The sequence below is a fragment of the Lucilia sericata genome, unplaced genomic scaffold (genome assembly GCF_015586225.1).
Source record: "Lucilia sericata isolate MDLA Ls3-8-SP2 unplaced genomic scaffold, ASM1558622v1 Contig000685F_arrow, whole genome shotgun sequence".
NCBI classification, from domain to species: domain Eukaryota; kingdom Metazoa; phylum Arthropoda; class Insecta; order Diptera; family Calliphoridae; genus Lucilia; species Lucilia sericata.
The window spans coordinates 160,508-176,815 of record NW_023994688.1 but is presented as its reverse complement, the minus strand read 5'-3'; the positions used below and the strand labels follow the sequence as shown (position 1 = coordinate 176,815).

Below are 16,308 nucleotides of genomic sequence, written 5' to 3'. Positions count from 1 at the left end.
GTTTGGTTTATAAAAGCGAAAAGTATGCAATCGCATTTTTAGATGTGATTAAGATGTCGTTTGTAAAGTATGACATCAATTATTTTTTGCTGGGCTATGAATTTTCCCAGCAAAAAATATTTGATGTCATACTTTACAAACCACATCTTAATCACATCTTAAAATGCGATTTCATATTTTTCACTTTTATAAACCAAATATTTCCTTACAAATGAATCCCCAGTTAAAAGTGAGGAAAGAGATGTGGAAAAGTCATTACAAATAACATATTTGAAGTACATCATGATTTGGTGAAAGAGTAGTGAAATTTACATAAGCGTGTCATTAAGAGAATGTGTTTTATTTTTGACATCCAAATATCGGATTTTTACTGCTTCTAAAAATAAGATCAGATGTAGTTCAAAGCTGCCAAAAATGAACAACATCCCTCCAATGACACGCTAATGTAAAATTCATAGGTTTTACACCCGAATTTGAAGCACTTCGGGTTACTAGTTGTAATGAAAATTCTACATCTTTTTCCACACTTTTTTTGCTGGGTTACATGAGCGTGTCATTGGAGGGATGTTTTTAATTTTTGGCAATTTTGAACTACATCTAATCTTATTTTTAGAAGCAGTAAAAATCCGATATTTGGATGTCAAAAATAAAACATATCCTCTTAATGACACGCTTATGTAAATTTCACTACTCTTTCACCAAATCTTGATGTACTTCAAATATGTTATTTGTAATCACTTTTGCACAACTCTTTCCCCACTTTTAACTTGGTTTTCATTTTTAAGAAAATATTCGGTTTATAAAAGTGAAAAATATGTAATCTCATTTTAAGATGTGATTTAGATGTAGGTTGTAAAGTATGACATCAATTATTTTTTGCTGGGACGTAATGTAATTTTTCTTTATAAAAGACACTATATACATATGTAGGTTCTTGATGACAGAGCTACCGCTTTATGTACTTTAAAACTAATTTAACTGAATCACGATCTCAAGAATGATAATAATTATAAAGCCTAAGAAACATCATTACATATACGTATATCAAATACATATTAGATTTCTGAAAGTGGGAAAGCTCCATTTAAACAACGAACATGTGCGAATTAAAACAAGGATGTGTAGTCGAATATGGCTGACCATGATACCCTACACCAATCAGAGATGGGGGTAGTGCACTAAATTGTTAGTTAAATCAATATTTAACTAGCACTAAATATTATTTCAAAAAATATATTTTTCACTAATTTTCTGGAGCTTAGTGGTAGTGAAGCTTATATTTTTAGCACTAATATTTTTTAGTGATAATTTAATTTTTTTAACTATAACTCAATTGAGTGATAGTGTAGAAACAAGCACTACACTCAAATAGTTAAAAATTTGAACAGTCACTAACAAAAGGCTTCAATAATTTTCTTTGCACTATTTTTTTGATAAAAATGAAAAAATTTGTAAGACAATAAATGATTCAATTTTTTAAAAGATACATCTATTAAAATGGAAAATACAGAATTTGTTAGCGATGGCACTATGATGGACCCTACATATGCAGTTATCCCAACAACATCTCATGCTTTAAAAAGAAATGGTTGAAACACCTAAATTCCAAAATTTTGCCTTCTTCTGCTCAAGTATAACGATGTTTCCTTTAGCGGAATGGTGAACTCTCCTCGGAAAAGTAAATTAATTGGTTAATTTTGTACCTCGATTGCCACGTCATCTGCGTTGCCAGTTGCCAAAATGATGTGGTTACTGGATGTTTTTTAGGCAATAGCTTGGAACCTTTGTAAATAATGAACGTTTTACTTATTAATAATATTCGTCCAATGAGTTTTTGGTTGACTTAAACCATTTCTAGACTGTCCTATTAGCTTAAACTTTCAAATGAGTGAAACATTTCTCTGTTGAAAAAAAAAAAATAGTGCAGGAATATTTTTTGAACTAATAATTTAGTGTAGAAAAAATTATTTCACTAGGCTGTAAAAACAAATATTTTAACTATTTTTAAAATATTTTTAGTTAAAAATTTTAAATATCACTATCACTATTATTGAATGAGGCTTATATTTTTCAATTCATCACTAAACATAAATAAAAGTGAACTACCACTAATAATTAGTGATAGTTAAAAATTAGTGCACTACCCCCATCTCTGACACCAATTATGAGTATATTTAAAATATGATTTCATTTAAATATTAGCGCATTTATATAGAATTTTGCTTTAATTCTGTTACATTCAGACAATTTTTTGATTAAAAATTTATTTTCTGAAATAGAGTTTGGTGAATGGATGTATTTTTGTATAAATTATATTTATTCTGAATTTTATCGTGTGGTAATGTTTTTAAGCAAATTAATGAAGTTCAAGACATTTTCTGAAGGATGTATTTATGGGGGCTAGGGTGAGAGAGAAGTGTGTGCCAAATTTCGTTAAGTTATTTGTTTATATAGTCACGCAGATGGACAGACTCAGAAAGTGATTCAGAGCCGATAATTTAAGGTGGGAATAGGACCAATATTTTTAATTGTGCGCGAAGAACTTTAACGGCGGACTTTCAGTAGGAGGCCTTGGAATCTTTTATATGGATTTAATACAAAAAATCGTATATCTGAGAAACTAATAGAGCTAAAATCCTAAAATTCCAACATCCATTTCAACATTTGGGTAACAAATTAGCGGACTAGCATTAGGGGGCGTATGAAATAAATACAAAAATTCGCATGTCTGGGAATTTATTAGAGTTAGAATCTTTAATTTTGCACGAAGAAGTTTAGCATATGTATTTAAAAAACTATTAGATTATTACGATTTTTTATATGTTATATTAATATCTAAAAACCAATACCGTGGTAAACTCACCATTGACAACGTATTTTAAGCTTACCACGTTTGTTAATTTTTAGACAGCGAATGTGCATAAAGTTTAGATTGCGACAACGAATTGTTGCAATGTTGACAAAGTTGCGTGGTCTACATTACATGTTGTTGTTGTATGTATATGTATATATACTTGGCAAAGGATGTTATTGAAAATTTTGGTGTTAGTATTTATTTTTCCCTGTATATTTATTTTTCCCTGTGTGCCTTATCACCGCTTCGAAACGATTGTCAACCTAGGAAAATAATGACAAGTGTGCTTTCGAGTGTTGAAAATAAATACACAGTTTACTGTTGTGTAGTTTTGTAAAGAAGTTGAAACTAATTGACGCTTTTATTTGGGAAATAAAGTGACAATATGAACTAAATATTCAAAACCCTATTCCGGAACATGGAATCTAGCCAGATTAGGTTTAAAAGTTTTTCCAAACATTCAATTCGTTGACCTGTGTTATTAATAAGTTTTTAAATAAATAAAATCAAAAATAAATACAAAAATCCCCTTTCAGAAACATCAAACGATAACATCAACACCAATGTTAACTACATTTTGAAATTAAATAAAATAATATAATTTGTACTTTATATCATATCTGAATAGTTCTTTATTATACTTATGCATATATACATATATATATACATATATATATTTTTTTTTTTTTAGAAAAGATCTTTTGAGGAAAAACGATTTGCAATCAATGGCGGGAGAAATGTATTACCCAATAGAGTATCCTACACGTACGTATCGATATAAATTATAAAATAAAATAAGATACCCTTGAAAAATTTTATTACATCCACAAAATATGTTTATGTCGAATTTCACACCTACATATGTATACTATAATTTTGAAGCAAGTTATTGTCGTTATAGCCATTTTCTGAAGGGGGCCTTATAATTAAAGCCGAAAGATTGGACTTTAATTTTGTAAATAAAGTTGAGTTCGCGCTGTGATAACGTCTCTAATATTGCCAAAATCTGTTTTTTTTTTTTTTTTTTTCAAATTTCAAACATAATTTAATAATATTTTTTGTGTGTGAAATGAATAATTAAATTTGTTATATTGTCTAGAGAGTCCTAAGGTATAATATCACACTCTTTAAAATTTGGAAAAATTACATTTAACTTTTTTTAAAAAAGTCCATAAAATTTGTTAGATTTATAACTTGTTACATTTTTACTTGTTCGAAATGTATAAAACGAAATCATACTTAACTTTGTAATTTGTTCTATGTCAATTAGAAAATTTTCAATAAAATATTATTCATATTTTCTCTGCTAAACTAAAAGGTTATGGGCCCAGCAAATTGAGATTTTTAAATACAATTTTTAATCTTATTAATTTAACGAAAAAAATAAATAACTAGAATTAACGAATTCTGAAAATGGCGGTTGGTCAAATAGAGAAATTTGAAAAGCTTGTTGGTTCGGAAAATTGGCTAACATGGAGTTTTGCTATGGAAACTCAATTACGATTGGAAAACTTGTGGAAATATGTAGATGTTGTCTTGGAAAACTACAAGCCTGAAGAAGATGAAAAGCAGCTTTGGATAAGTCACTTTATGTCTATGTTAGAGGTTGCGAAAAGACATGCCATGTATGGAAAGCTCTTAAGGATTTGTTCCAGTATTCAGGTTTGGACAGAAAAGTCGGTTTGTTACAAAAGCTATGCTCAATTCAATTGGAAGAATGTTCTTCAATTGAGGACTATGTATCACGAATTGTAATTGCATCTCAAAAATTGGGATCAATTGGTTTTGTTGTAGATGATGAATGGTTGGGCTGTTTACTACTAAAAGGATTGCCGGAAACGTATAGACCAATGATAATGTCTCTTGGAAGCTGTGGTACGAAAATAACAGCTGATTCAATCAAGATGAAATTACTTCAAGATGTCAGAGTCGAAAGTTCATGTCATGCATTAGTTACGAAGAAAACGTTTCAAAAAAAGCAAAAAGGAAATGGATCTGAACGCAGATGTTTTGGATGCAATGGCTTAGGTCATTTTAAAGCTGATTGTCCAACCATGAAGAAAAAGAAAAATTTCAAGAATCGTTTTATGCATTGAGCGGTAGGTATGTGAATAATAAATCAAAATGGTACATTGATATTGGGGCTTCGGCACATATGACGAAGGAGAAAGAAATTTGAACCATATGAAGGTGAAATAAAAACAGCAGGTGGCCACTCACTAAAAGTGAAATCAATGGGTGATATTGAAATAAATATTTGTGGAGAATATGGTAAATATGTAATCCCGGTTAAAAACGTTTTATATGTTCCAGATATAACGGAAAACTTATCAGTGAGTCAAATGTGTAGTGCTGGTAATCGAATAGTATTCGATAAGAATGGTGGAAATATTGTTGTTGCAGAAAATCAAACAGAAAGCAAAATCAAAATACTAAGAAGCGACAATGGCACAGAATACATAAATAAAACATTTGAAACTGCATTAAAGAAGTGGGGTATTCAACATCAAAAATCAGTACCATCCAGTCCTCAACAGAATGGATTTGCGGAACGTGTTAACAGAACATTAACTGAAAAAGCAAGACCAATGCAATTTAAAAATTGAACAAATGGATGCAGTTACTGCTTTTCTACAAGGTGATTTGTTGGAAAATGTTTATGTTGAAGCGCCATCAGTTGTGAAAGCAGCGTTTAAATATGCAGCAATAGCACAAGATTTCTTTTGTACGACTATGCAATAAATATAAAACTTTAAAATTTTTCTATCACTTTTCTACTAGAAATATTTGTTCTGTTTGGTATTTTTGTTAGCAGGCGCAAAATATTTCAAAACAATCAAAATATATTTTTCTGTTTTAGCAGCGCACGCACACAACAGTCGAACTGCTATTGCCGTAGAAAAATTGTGCAATAAATTGTGTTGGTTTTACTACTGCCAGTAGCAAAATGAGCAACTGTCATTTGTTATTCTAGAATGTTGAAAAATTTTCTGTTATTGTGTTTGCTGTCTATTTTTGATAAACAAAATATGTATGTATGTATGTATGCATGTATGTATGTATGCATGTATGTATGTATGTACATATGTATGTATGTACATATGTATGTATTATATAATACTGTTTACTAACAAGTTTTTACACTGTATACATTGCATAGAAAATACCTTCTAAAAGTATTACCAATAAGTGTTTAAAAAATAAATAAATTGCTACTGGCAGTTGCTCATTTTGCTACTGGCAGTAGCAGAACCAAAACAACATACTGTTGCTAGGAAACAATTAGCAGCACAACGATGGCGTGTGTGCGCTACTATAGCAAAAATATATATTTCGATTGTTGTACAAACGCATAAAACGAATACTGTGAATGTGAGCTGCTAGAAATTTCATAGTAATGTTGCAATTTTTATTAGCAATAATATTAAAATGTATTATATTGATAAATATGTGTATTTTACTGCAAGTGGTTACTAATATATTAGTAAAATTAAACGTTGTGTGAAAGTTCCCAATGGACATGTTTTAAAGTTACAGAAAGCACTTTATGGATTGAAACAAGCAAGTCATGTTTGGAATAATAAATTGAATGATGCTTTACAAAAATCTGGTATGAAACGTTCTAGACTTGATCCTTCCATTTATTATAGAATTGAAGGTAACAAAATTACTTTTATGGCTCTTTATGTAGATGACATGCTGCTATTTACTAATGATAATGATTTTAGTCAATTATTTAAAACAAAATTAATGAAAAATTTCAAAATGAAATTTTTAGGTGAAGCAAAACGATGTTTAGGAATACGGATAATTAAAACTGATGAACATATAACTCTAGATCAAGAAGAATATATTCTAAACATGCTGAAAAGATATGAAATGGAAAATTGTAATCCAATATCTACACCGATGGACCTTAATCAAAAATTTTCAAAATCCGAATGTGAAGATGATAAAATGAAAAATGTACCGTATCAACAAGCAATTGGTAGTTTATTATTTTCTGCTCAATGCACACGTCCTGATATAAGTCAAGCTGTAAATTGTTTAAGTAAATTTAATAAAGCTCCTTCCCGAATTCATTGGACAGCTGTGAAACGAATTCTTCGATATTTGAAAGCAACTACTCATTACAAGTTACATTTTTATAATAATGGTAATAATAATCTTATTTCGTAGACAGATTCTGATTGGGGCAATGATTTGGAAGATCGAAGATCAGTTACTGGTTATGTTAATTTATTACAAAATGCAGCAATATCCTGGAATAGCAAACGACAACCAACCATTGCATTATCTACAACCGAGGCCGAATATATTTATCGGCAGCAGTACAAGAAATCATGTGGCTAAGAATGCTGGAAAAGGAAATTAATTTCGAATTTAACGATCAAATTCCTACTAACATATATTGTGACAACCAAAGTGCAATACACTTAGCCTCGAATGAAGTATATCATCCAAGAACCAAACATATTGATATAAGGCATCATTACATACGAGAAAAACGTCAATCAAATCAAGTTTCGTTTATTGGAATATCTACAAATGATCAACTTTCTGATTTTTTGACTAAACCCGTTTCCAAGGAAAAGCATTTAAATTTTTGTAAACTTTTGGGGTTGTTTTAAAGTAGATTTCGAGTGGGGGTGTTAGATTTATAACTTGTTACATTTTTACTTGTTCGAAATGTATAAAACGAAATCATACTTAACTTTGTAATTTGTTCTATGTCAATTAGAAAATTTTCAATAAAATATTATTCATATTTTCTCTGCTAAACTAAAAAAATTGCCTCATAAAAGTATTCGAATTTTTCCTGTATTTCATATTTGACCATATTATACGAAACACAAAAATTATAATCGAGTGGTTTTTTGCTTAAAATTGTGTTAAGGGGTTACTATCAACCGAAATTATATATTTTTGGCCCATTTGTTCCACAATTTTGGAGCATTTGTACCATCTTTTCATGTAATATCATTAAAATGGCGATTTTTGACCATATTTGCAATTTTTTTCCTTTTTTTCAGAAATAAAACCAAACTTTAATATTGGGATTTAATAGACCCCTTGAGGTATCTAAAAATAATAATTTTTGTTATAAGGATCTGTACTTAAAAGTTCCAAGATGTATTTTTGGTATCGTTCTTCTGTTTCTAATTGAATTGTATGGATCTCCTTTCATCCCTTTTAGTACCAATATGGTCGATATTTTCCGACAAAGTTGGCTAGTATACATTCATGTACATATTATCACTAATATATTTTAAATGTTCAATACATTATATCGGTATACAATTCCAAAACATGCCTTTACAAAACGTCATCCCATACAGTAGATTTCGGTTTTTACTATTCGTATTACAATAACACTGTAAGTCCAAAATTTTGTGTTTATTTTGATCATAGTAATCAATATTTAAACAGATATCGATATTTTTGAGTTAGACCATAATGACACTATGGCTTGAAGCCTGGAGGTTTTGGAGTTGTACACTTCCACAATACATTGAAAACTTAAAATATATAAAAGCTGATATCTAAAAGAATATATACAAGAAAACTTTCCCTGAAAATTTTTGACCCTAGTATTATGAAAATGGACTTAAGTTCCAATATATTGAATTATCGACAGAATAATGATATCAATAATATATCTTGGCTCGTTTAAATACAGATTCTTGTAATAAAAAATACTATTTTTAGATACTCCAAGGGCCCTATATTTAATGATATTACATAAAAAGGGTACAAATCCCCAAAAATTGTAGACCAAATGGTCCAAAATTATATAATTTCGGTTGATAGTAACCCCTTAAAACCATTTAAAGTATAAAAACCATTCGATTCTAAAATTTGTGTTTCGTATAATATGATCAAATATGAAATACAGGTAAAATTCGTATACTTTTGTGAGGTAATATATTTCAAAAAGCGTGATATCAAACCTAAGGACGGTCTAGACAATATAACAAATTAATTTATTTTTTTTGCACACAAAATATGTTATTAAATTTGGTTTCTTTTCATAGTTTACCTAAATTCGAATACTTATGAGAGACACTGTATGTAAACCTAGCTTGTTCTAAAATCCCTGTTTAGGTAATATTCATAGGCATTCCAACACATCCATACAATTTCAGTCGCAAATTTAAAGTATCTTGGAATAATTGGAATAAAATCTTAAGATTGATAAAACTTATTAAAAACTAAATGTTATCAAACTGTTTAAATTTTACAAATAAAATTTGTTAATTAATTGGGAAATCAAAAAAATAAAAAAATAACAAAAGCTCCTTTAGAAAAATATACCTGTCTGTTCTGTAAACCGAATCAGAGTAAATTTCCCATTTAAAAACGAATTCTCATAATTTTTCTCGTTTTAAAGCCGAATACACAAATCTAGTCGAAAGTAAATCGATTTTAATTTTATTCAAATAAATTAAACAATTATTTTTGGCGTTTTTTTAATATAATTGTAACTTAATATAAATTCTATGGGCATTTTAAACCTTTTTTTTTTAATAAAAATTCGATTTGCAGAACACCAAATTCGGTTTAAAAGCTTCTCTGATTTGAAACTGAATCGATTTACAGAACAGACATGATACTCAATCTTTGAATATAAAGCAAATACGGGTCGAATCCGGGTTTTCAAATTAATAAACGGGGTTATTCGATATTCGAAAAATCAACATTTAGGAAAAACCGACACCGGTAAAACAGAAAAAAAGGGTTTAAAAACCGGGTCGATCGCCCTATAGAGCACCCTGGGTTCTAATTTTTACATAAGCCGGTAATATATGCCTATGTACTGTTATACACTTTACTTCAGAATCGCTATGACCCATAGTGCAATGTTTGTCTATCCATAATTTCAGATATTGTCACAGGTTTGTGATTAGAATTCGGAAAAAATGGTGGTCATAATCCACATTTTGACTAATATTCCCACAAAATTTTATTAAAACCAGACTTTATCTTTTATTGTTTTCCCAGCAAAAATAAAACGATAAAATAAAACCACCACTTCAAAAGTAGCACTAAGTGAATTTTTTACCTTCAGAGAAAGTTTTGTTTAAAGAAGCGAAAATAATTATATTTTTTCAATGCTGAAGATATATTTTTGGTTTTAACATTTTTATGAAATAATAAATGTTATTTTTGGGCTTTTGTATTAAATATGTTTATTACCCTTATTAGTTATATTATTTAAGCCAAATTAGTTGTATACTATAATACTACAATTTCACTTCCGTATAACTTCCAAAAAAAGGGCATAAAAATTACTTCTTGAGAATGACTTCAGAAGTAGTAAATTATGAATCAAATAAAAAGGACATCCCTCCTATGACAAACCTGTGTTAAAATCATCACTTCTTCAGGTCTTTTTCAGTACTTCCATGGAGTAAATTCTACTTCTTTTTCGCTTCTTTGGAAGTTCTTTTTTGCTGGGTTGTAGCAATTATTGAATTTTCAAAAGAGTAAAAACGTTGGTATATATTAATATTGGAAACAAATTAAATAAATAATTAATATTTTTTAAGATAATTAAGAAAATCTGTTTTACCCTTTTTTACTCCTAAATATAGAAATTTCATAAAATCCCTCCTTAGTGGGTCATCATAACCAAAAAGACATCTACTGTAAAAATTTCATGGTTTTAGGTTCAGCCATTTGGGCTGTGCGATGAGTCAGTAACGCGACTCTTTTATATATACATATATGTAGATTATTTTGAATTTTAGTTATAAAATCTTTATTTTTGTCTTAGACGCATACAATTTTGTAGAGACATTATGCATTATCCTCTAGTGAATCATAATCAACCAAAATGTAGATTTTTTTTGATATTACGTTGTTTTGCATTTTAGGTGTATGTAAGTAAGATTTCTAAATTGGTATAATAGTTATTATTATACCAGTTTCTCAAAATTGGTCCCAATCAAATCTATAACGATTCCTCAGAACCAGTCTCAACGCCAAATTAGAATGAGTACCAAAGTTAACAAAATTATTTTATTTTATTTATTCATTTATTTTGTAATATTAAGCCTTCGCGGCCAAAAATAACAATATTACATCCCAGCAAAAAAAAGTGAGGAAAAAGAAGTAGAATTTTCACCACAAATAACATACTTGAAGTACTTCCAATTTTGGTGAAAAACCTATGAATTTTACATTAGCATGTCATTGGAGGGATGTTGTTCATTTTTGACAACTTTGAACTACATCTAATCTTCTTCATAGATGCAGTAAAAATCCGATATTTGGATGTCAAAAATAAACCACATTCTTTCAATGACACGCTTATGTAAATTTCATTGGTTTTTCATCAAAATTTGTAATGTACTTCGAATATGTTATTTGTAGTGACTTTTCAACATCTCTTTCCTCACTTTTAACTCGGTTTTTATTTGTAAGGAAATATTTGGTTTATAGAAGCGAAAAATATGCAATTATTTTTTGCTGGGATAGTAATAATAAAAACCTGAGATCAATAAGTAGTAATACATACATATAATCAGGGAAACCAAAATATGCAAATGCATGTTTTTTGTGGTGCGTCGTATGGACTCATGGATAAGATATTTGCACGTTTCAGACCAATTTAAGAATTTTGGCATCGATTTGTTAGAGCATATTTTTGCATATTTTACCCATAAGAGCATAATTTTGCATGATTTGAATTTTGTAGCATATTTAAGGCATATTTTCGAGTTTTTAGAGCATATTTTACTCTTTTAGTGCATATTTTGAAGTTTTTCGCTTTTTTTCATTTTTGTACATTTTTAATTTTCTTTTCAAAACTTTATTTAAAAAAATCAAATTTAATTTTTTTTTTTTTTAATTTTTTAGCCTATTTTACAATTTTGAAAAAAATTATTTTCTTTGTAGAACTTGAAAACTGCAAAAAATACATTAGTCTCATGAAAACCAATGTTATATTTTTTATTCAATAAAGCATTAAATTTTAAATCGGACATAAAACCGATAACTTTGGATATCATGGCACCAATCCATTTTTATCGTTTAAAAAACTAGTATTGATAAGTATGTCAAAAAGACACAGAAAAACGCAGAGACACCTAAACTTAATTTTGGGCCGTAGAATCTAGTGGCTTACTCCGTTTTGAAAATTTAGGTCAAAATCGGGAGATATTGTGTTTTAAAGTATGAACTGTTTATGAGGTGATTTTTTAATTTTTAAATTTTTGAAAAAAGTTTTCACGCATAGACATACGAACTAATTATAAAAAGCTAAATATATGTATATAATTAATTCATAATTTTCTATGCGTGAAAGTTTTTTTAATTTAAATAATCAAAAAACACCTAAGAAACAGTGTAAACTTTAAAATCCAATATATCCCGATTTTGACCTAACTTTTCAAAACGGAGTATGCCACTATATTCTACGACCGAAAATTAAGTTCACGTGTTTCGGCGTTTTTCTGTGTCTTTTTGAAAGTTGAAATTTTACTTACAGTGTTATTATTGGATTTTATGACAACACCGATTAAAATGTCAGTTTAGAAGCTATGAATACAATTGGAAGAAATGTGTCAAACTTTGTCGTTTGAAATATGTTTTTTTGGGGACCAAATGGCTTCATGTTGTTTATTGGTTATCTGAACGTAAAACAGAGTTCTATTAAACTAGTTCTTCAAACTATCAGATGAATCAATTATAAAAAATCTAGTAGGATGAAATATGACATTAAATATTTATTATTTCATTACAATTTCAGTCTTTTTAAGCTTTTCAATGTTAAAATATAATTTAAAATAATTATTTTTTGAGCATATTTTTTAAATTTTAAGAGCATATTTTGAGTTTTTTACGACATATTTAAAGCGCTTAAAACACTTTTTTAGAGCATGTTTTCGGTTTCCCTGCATATAATTAAATATAATTCAGTATTAATCATCTGTTGGCTCCCAAGCCGAAAATAATACATACATATATTAATAATTAATTGAAAATTAAATGCAAATAAAAAGTCCCAATCAGCAACAAAACATATATATATATATACATTAATTTTAGCCTGGAACGTGTCCTTGAATGGGCTTCTAGTAATTCATTAACTGTGAATCCCTCTAAAACTAACGTCATTATGTTTGGTCCTACAGCTCGGTTTTTCCCTAATCTAAATATTACCTTTAATAGTGTGGATGTTGTCTTCATTGACCATCTTAGGTGTCTAGGTCTTGTTTTAGACCCCAAGCTTTATTTCTGTTTCTGGTACCTGTTCTATACACTTATCCAGAATTAAACGCCTGGTAAATTCTGTGGTCCGCTTTGTTTATAATGAAAAGCGGCGCGAACATGTTTCACGCTTTGTTTGTAGTTTTCTTGGTTCTACCTTCGACGACTTTGTAAAATACCGGAATATTATACTATTTCATAATATTGTCAAATGTAGAAAACCGCTTTCACTTTACAATTCTTTTGTATTTACAAATTTATATACCTAGAATTAGTTCTTCCTTTTTTGAAAGATCTTATGTGGTTAGAATTGCAAGATGGCGGAATATATTACCATTTTCCTTACGACTTTTTTCGCAATCTAATAACGTATTTCGGTTGAAACTTATGATACATTTTTCTACGCCCATTTTGGTATGAAACAATATTCAAAAATCTCACTATCAATCTCTTTATTAAGGTTTAATGTATTATAAAAGTTTTGTGGGAAAAAGGCTAAAGTAGTTTTGCTGGAGAAAGTTTTAAAATGTTTAATTTCAATACAAATCACTTAATAATGTCGATATATATTTTTTATATAACAAATTTACAGGGTGTAGAATTGATTACATCGATTTGAAAATGTAAAAACACGATTTTTGCATAACTTGAGATAAGCACTTTTTCTTTTTTGTTACTGAATTGCTATTTGATTGATTTTTTATTAATATACATATATGTATATATTTTATTTTTGAATCACATTTTGTTTCGTATTCGTAACCGGATACAGGGAAGTTAGAAGGATATAATAAAATGTATACATTTATGTGAGTGTCAAAGTGCTTGACATTAGCTTTTATTGATAGCAGTTGGTAACTACATATGTCAGGATGCCGCCTAGTTCATTATATACATACATGTACATATATTTTGTTGCTGGGGAGCCAACAGGTGATTATTAAAGAATTATGTTTAATTATATTACTACTCATTGATCTCAGGTATTTATTATTACTTTGGCCGCGAAGGCATAATATTACAAAATAAATGAATAAATAAAATAAATAAATATATAAGAAAATAAAATGTTCGTGTCGAATATAAAATTCTGTGGCAAAAAAGAAAAAAGTTATTCAAGTTATTCAAAAGTCATGTTTTTTCTGTTTCAAATCGATGTATCCAAGTCAACATCCTGTAAATTTCTATAAAAATCGGATCTTTAGAACTTTATTTCGTGAACTATATAGTTTTGTATTGAAATTAAAAGTTTAAAACATTCTCCTGAAAAAACACTTTTGTTTTTATTCCACAGAGTATTCGCTACAGATTAATTAACCCCCTCATTTTATAAAACGAAACTTTCGTTAACGTAAAAAATTTGTATGAAGAATACTGGGAAATTTTTGAAAATTTATATTTTTTCCATACAAATTTTTTTGGAACGTTTGTCGTTTCGTTTTATAAAATGAGACCCTAAACTTTAATAAAATGATTGAAAATGAGGTTTAGTATTTAAAATAATTTTTCGGTTTTTATTATTTATTGTTTATTATTTCTTTATGATTTTTAGATTGATTGAAAATAGTTTGGGAAAAAAGTCGTGTTTTCAACAAAATATCCTATGGGGGACACGATTTTTTAGCTACAAAAAATCTTTCTTTTGTTTTATGGTGGTTCCCAAAAATTTCTAGTCTATCTATGGCCCTTCGTGTGCTGGACCTGTTACAAAAAAGTTTGTTTGTTTTTTAAAATTTCACTGTTTTCCTTTAACAAAATATACAATATGTGGTATGAAAAACCTAAAAATTTTAAATTTTTTGGAAAATGACAATTATGAGCAGACGGTTATTTATGTTTTAAAACCCCTTTCAAACGATACCTCATATTGGATATATTGTTTCAAAACAAAACTAAAATTTTGTTTTGAAACAAATGTCATATGTTATGTCATATGATGTTACCCAAAATAGTGTTTAGTGTTGTTCATTCGTGAGCTGCCAGACAGTTTTCAAGAGCAAAACTTAAATAAAAAAATTTTTTTTTAAATTTTTGTCCCTCTAACGACTAAAATATTTTGTAAATCACTCGTACCACACAGATTTTTTGTGATTTCTTTTTTACATAATATTAAACAAAATGAATTACAATTTAAGCCAAACACTTACACTTATTTTAGAGAGAATAGTCAGTCGTCAGCTGTACTAGAGCCTACCATGGAATTTGCAGCATTAAGTCTACGTAATGCTTTGACTCTGACACAATCTTTCCTTACAAAACTATATGTGTCACAGAAGAATGATGAGTGTATTAATAATACATCGGAAAGTTACAACTGGCGCACAACTACAGATAATAACTTTTGTCCTCCATCCCGTCCGATAACAAAACAAACCTTTTGTATTTTACTTTCATCTATATATGCGGCGTATAGTTATGTTTCATTGAGATTGGGTGATTATGTCACAGCATTAGAAATGGCTGAGAAACTATTAAAAACGGATTCCCTTTCCGACGCCCATAAGTAAGTAAATTAATTTGTACCCGTACATGCACTGTTTCCAGATTTAACATATTGACTGTAACATATCAAATATTTATATTCTTTAAAAATTCGTTTCATTATATTATTTTTATTTTCAAGAATGTTGGCACACATGTATGCTGGTGAAGCTCTTATTATGATGGATAAATTATCTGATGCCAGATCCCATTTGGAACCTACATCAGTTTCAAATCTGAACATATTTGATTTTGAAACAAAAGATTGGCAAGTTAAATCAGTAGATGCTGCTCAAAATATTGTTCGTTACAATTTGGCAGTGGCTATATTTTTACAAGGCGATGCTGAAATGGCACGAAATCTTCTGAATACTTGTACTCACCCTATAGTATCACAAAAAGTATCTACATTTAAAAACCTGCAAACATCAACGACGTCGGCTTCTGCTACTTCAACAATTTACTTCACACCGAGGATCTGATTAAATTTCAAAACAATATGGAATATTAAATTCAATAAAATTAAAAACTACCAGTCGGCTATTTGTTTCTTTATATTTTAAATTTGTTTAACTGCACCTGTAGCTAAGACTCTCTTGGCCCGAATCGAGAATTCACAACGCCAACTCTAATTTTTCCAGTACGACGGGCCAGAACACAAAATTAATTTTTATTTGGTTCTCCACCAAAGACTTACATATATAGGTAAAGTTAAAACGATTGGTCAACGTGCACTTAGAAAAACCGTAACTCTGTAC

General features: G+C 29.0%; 1 protein-coding gene across 2 annotated transcripts in view; it reads left to right on the top strand.

Moving 5' to 3' along the window:
* LOC119607297 (CCR4-NOT transcription complex subunit 10) overlaps positions 1 to 16,093 on the top strand; it is a 55,906-nt gene extending 39,813 nt beyond the window's left edge. For both annotated transcript variants that reach the window (XM_037961166.1, XM_037961170.1), the window contains 3 exons: positions 3,546 to 3,619; positions 15,228 to 15,572; positions 15,693 to 16,093. In XM_037961166.1, coding sequence (XP_037817094.1) covers positions 3,546 to 3,619; positions 15,228 to 15,572; positions 15,693 to 16,032 — 759 coding nt within the window. In that variant the 3' untranslated portion in view covers positions 16,033 to 16,093. The remainder of the gene's footprint in view (positions 1 to 3,545; positions 3,620 to 15,227; positions 15,573 to 15,692) is intronic.
* Positions 16,094 to 16,308: the final 215 nt, after the last annotated feature.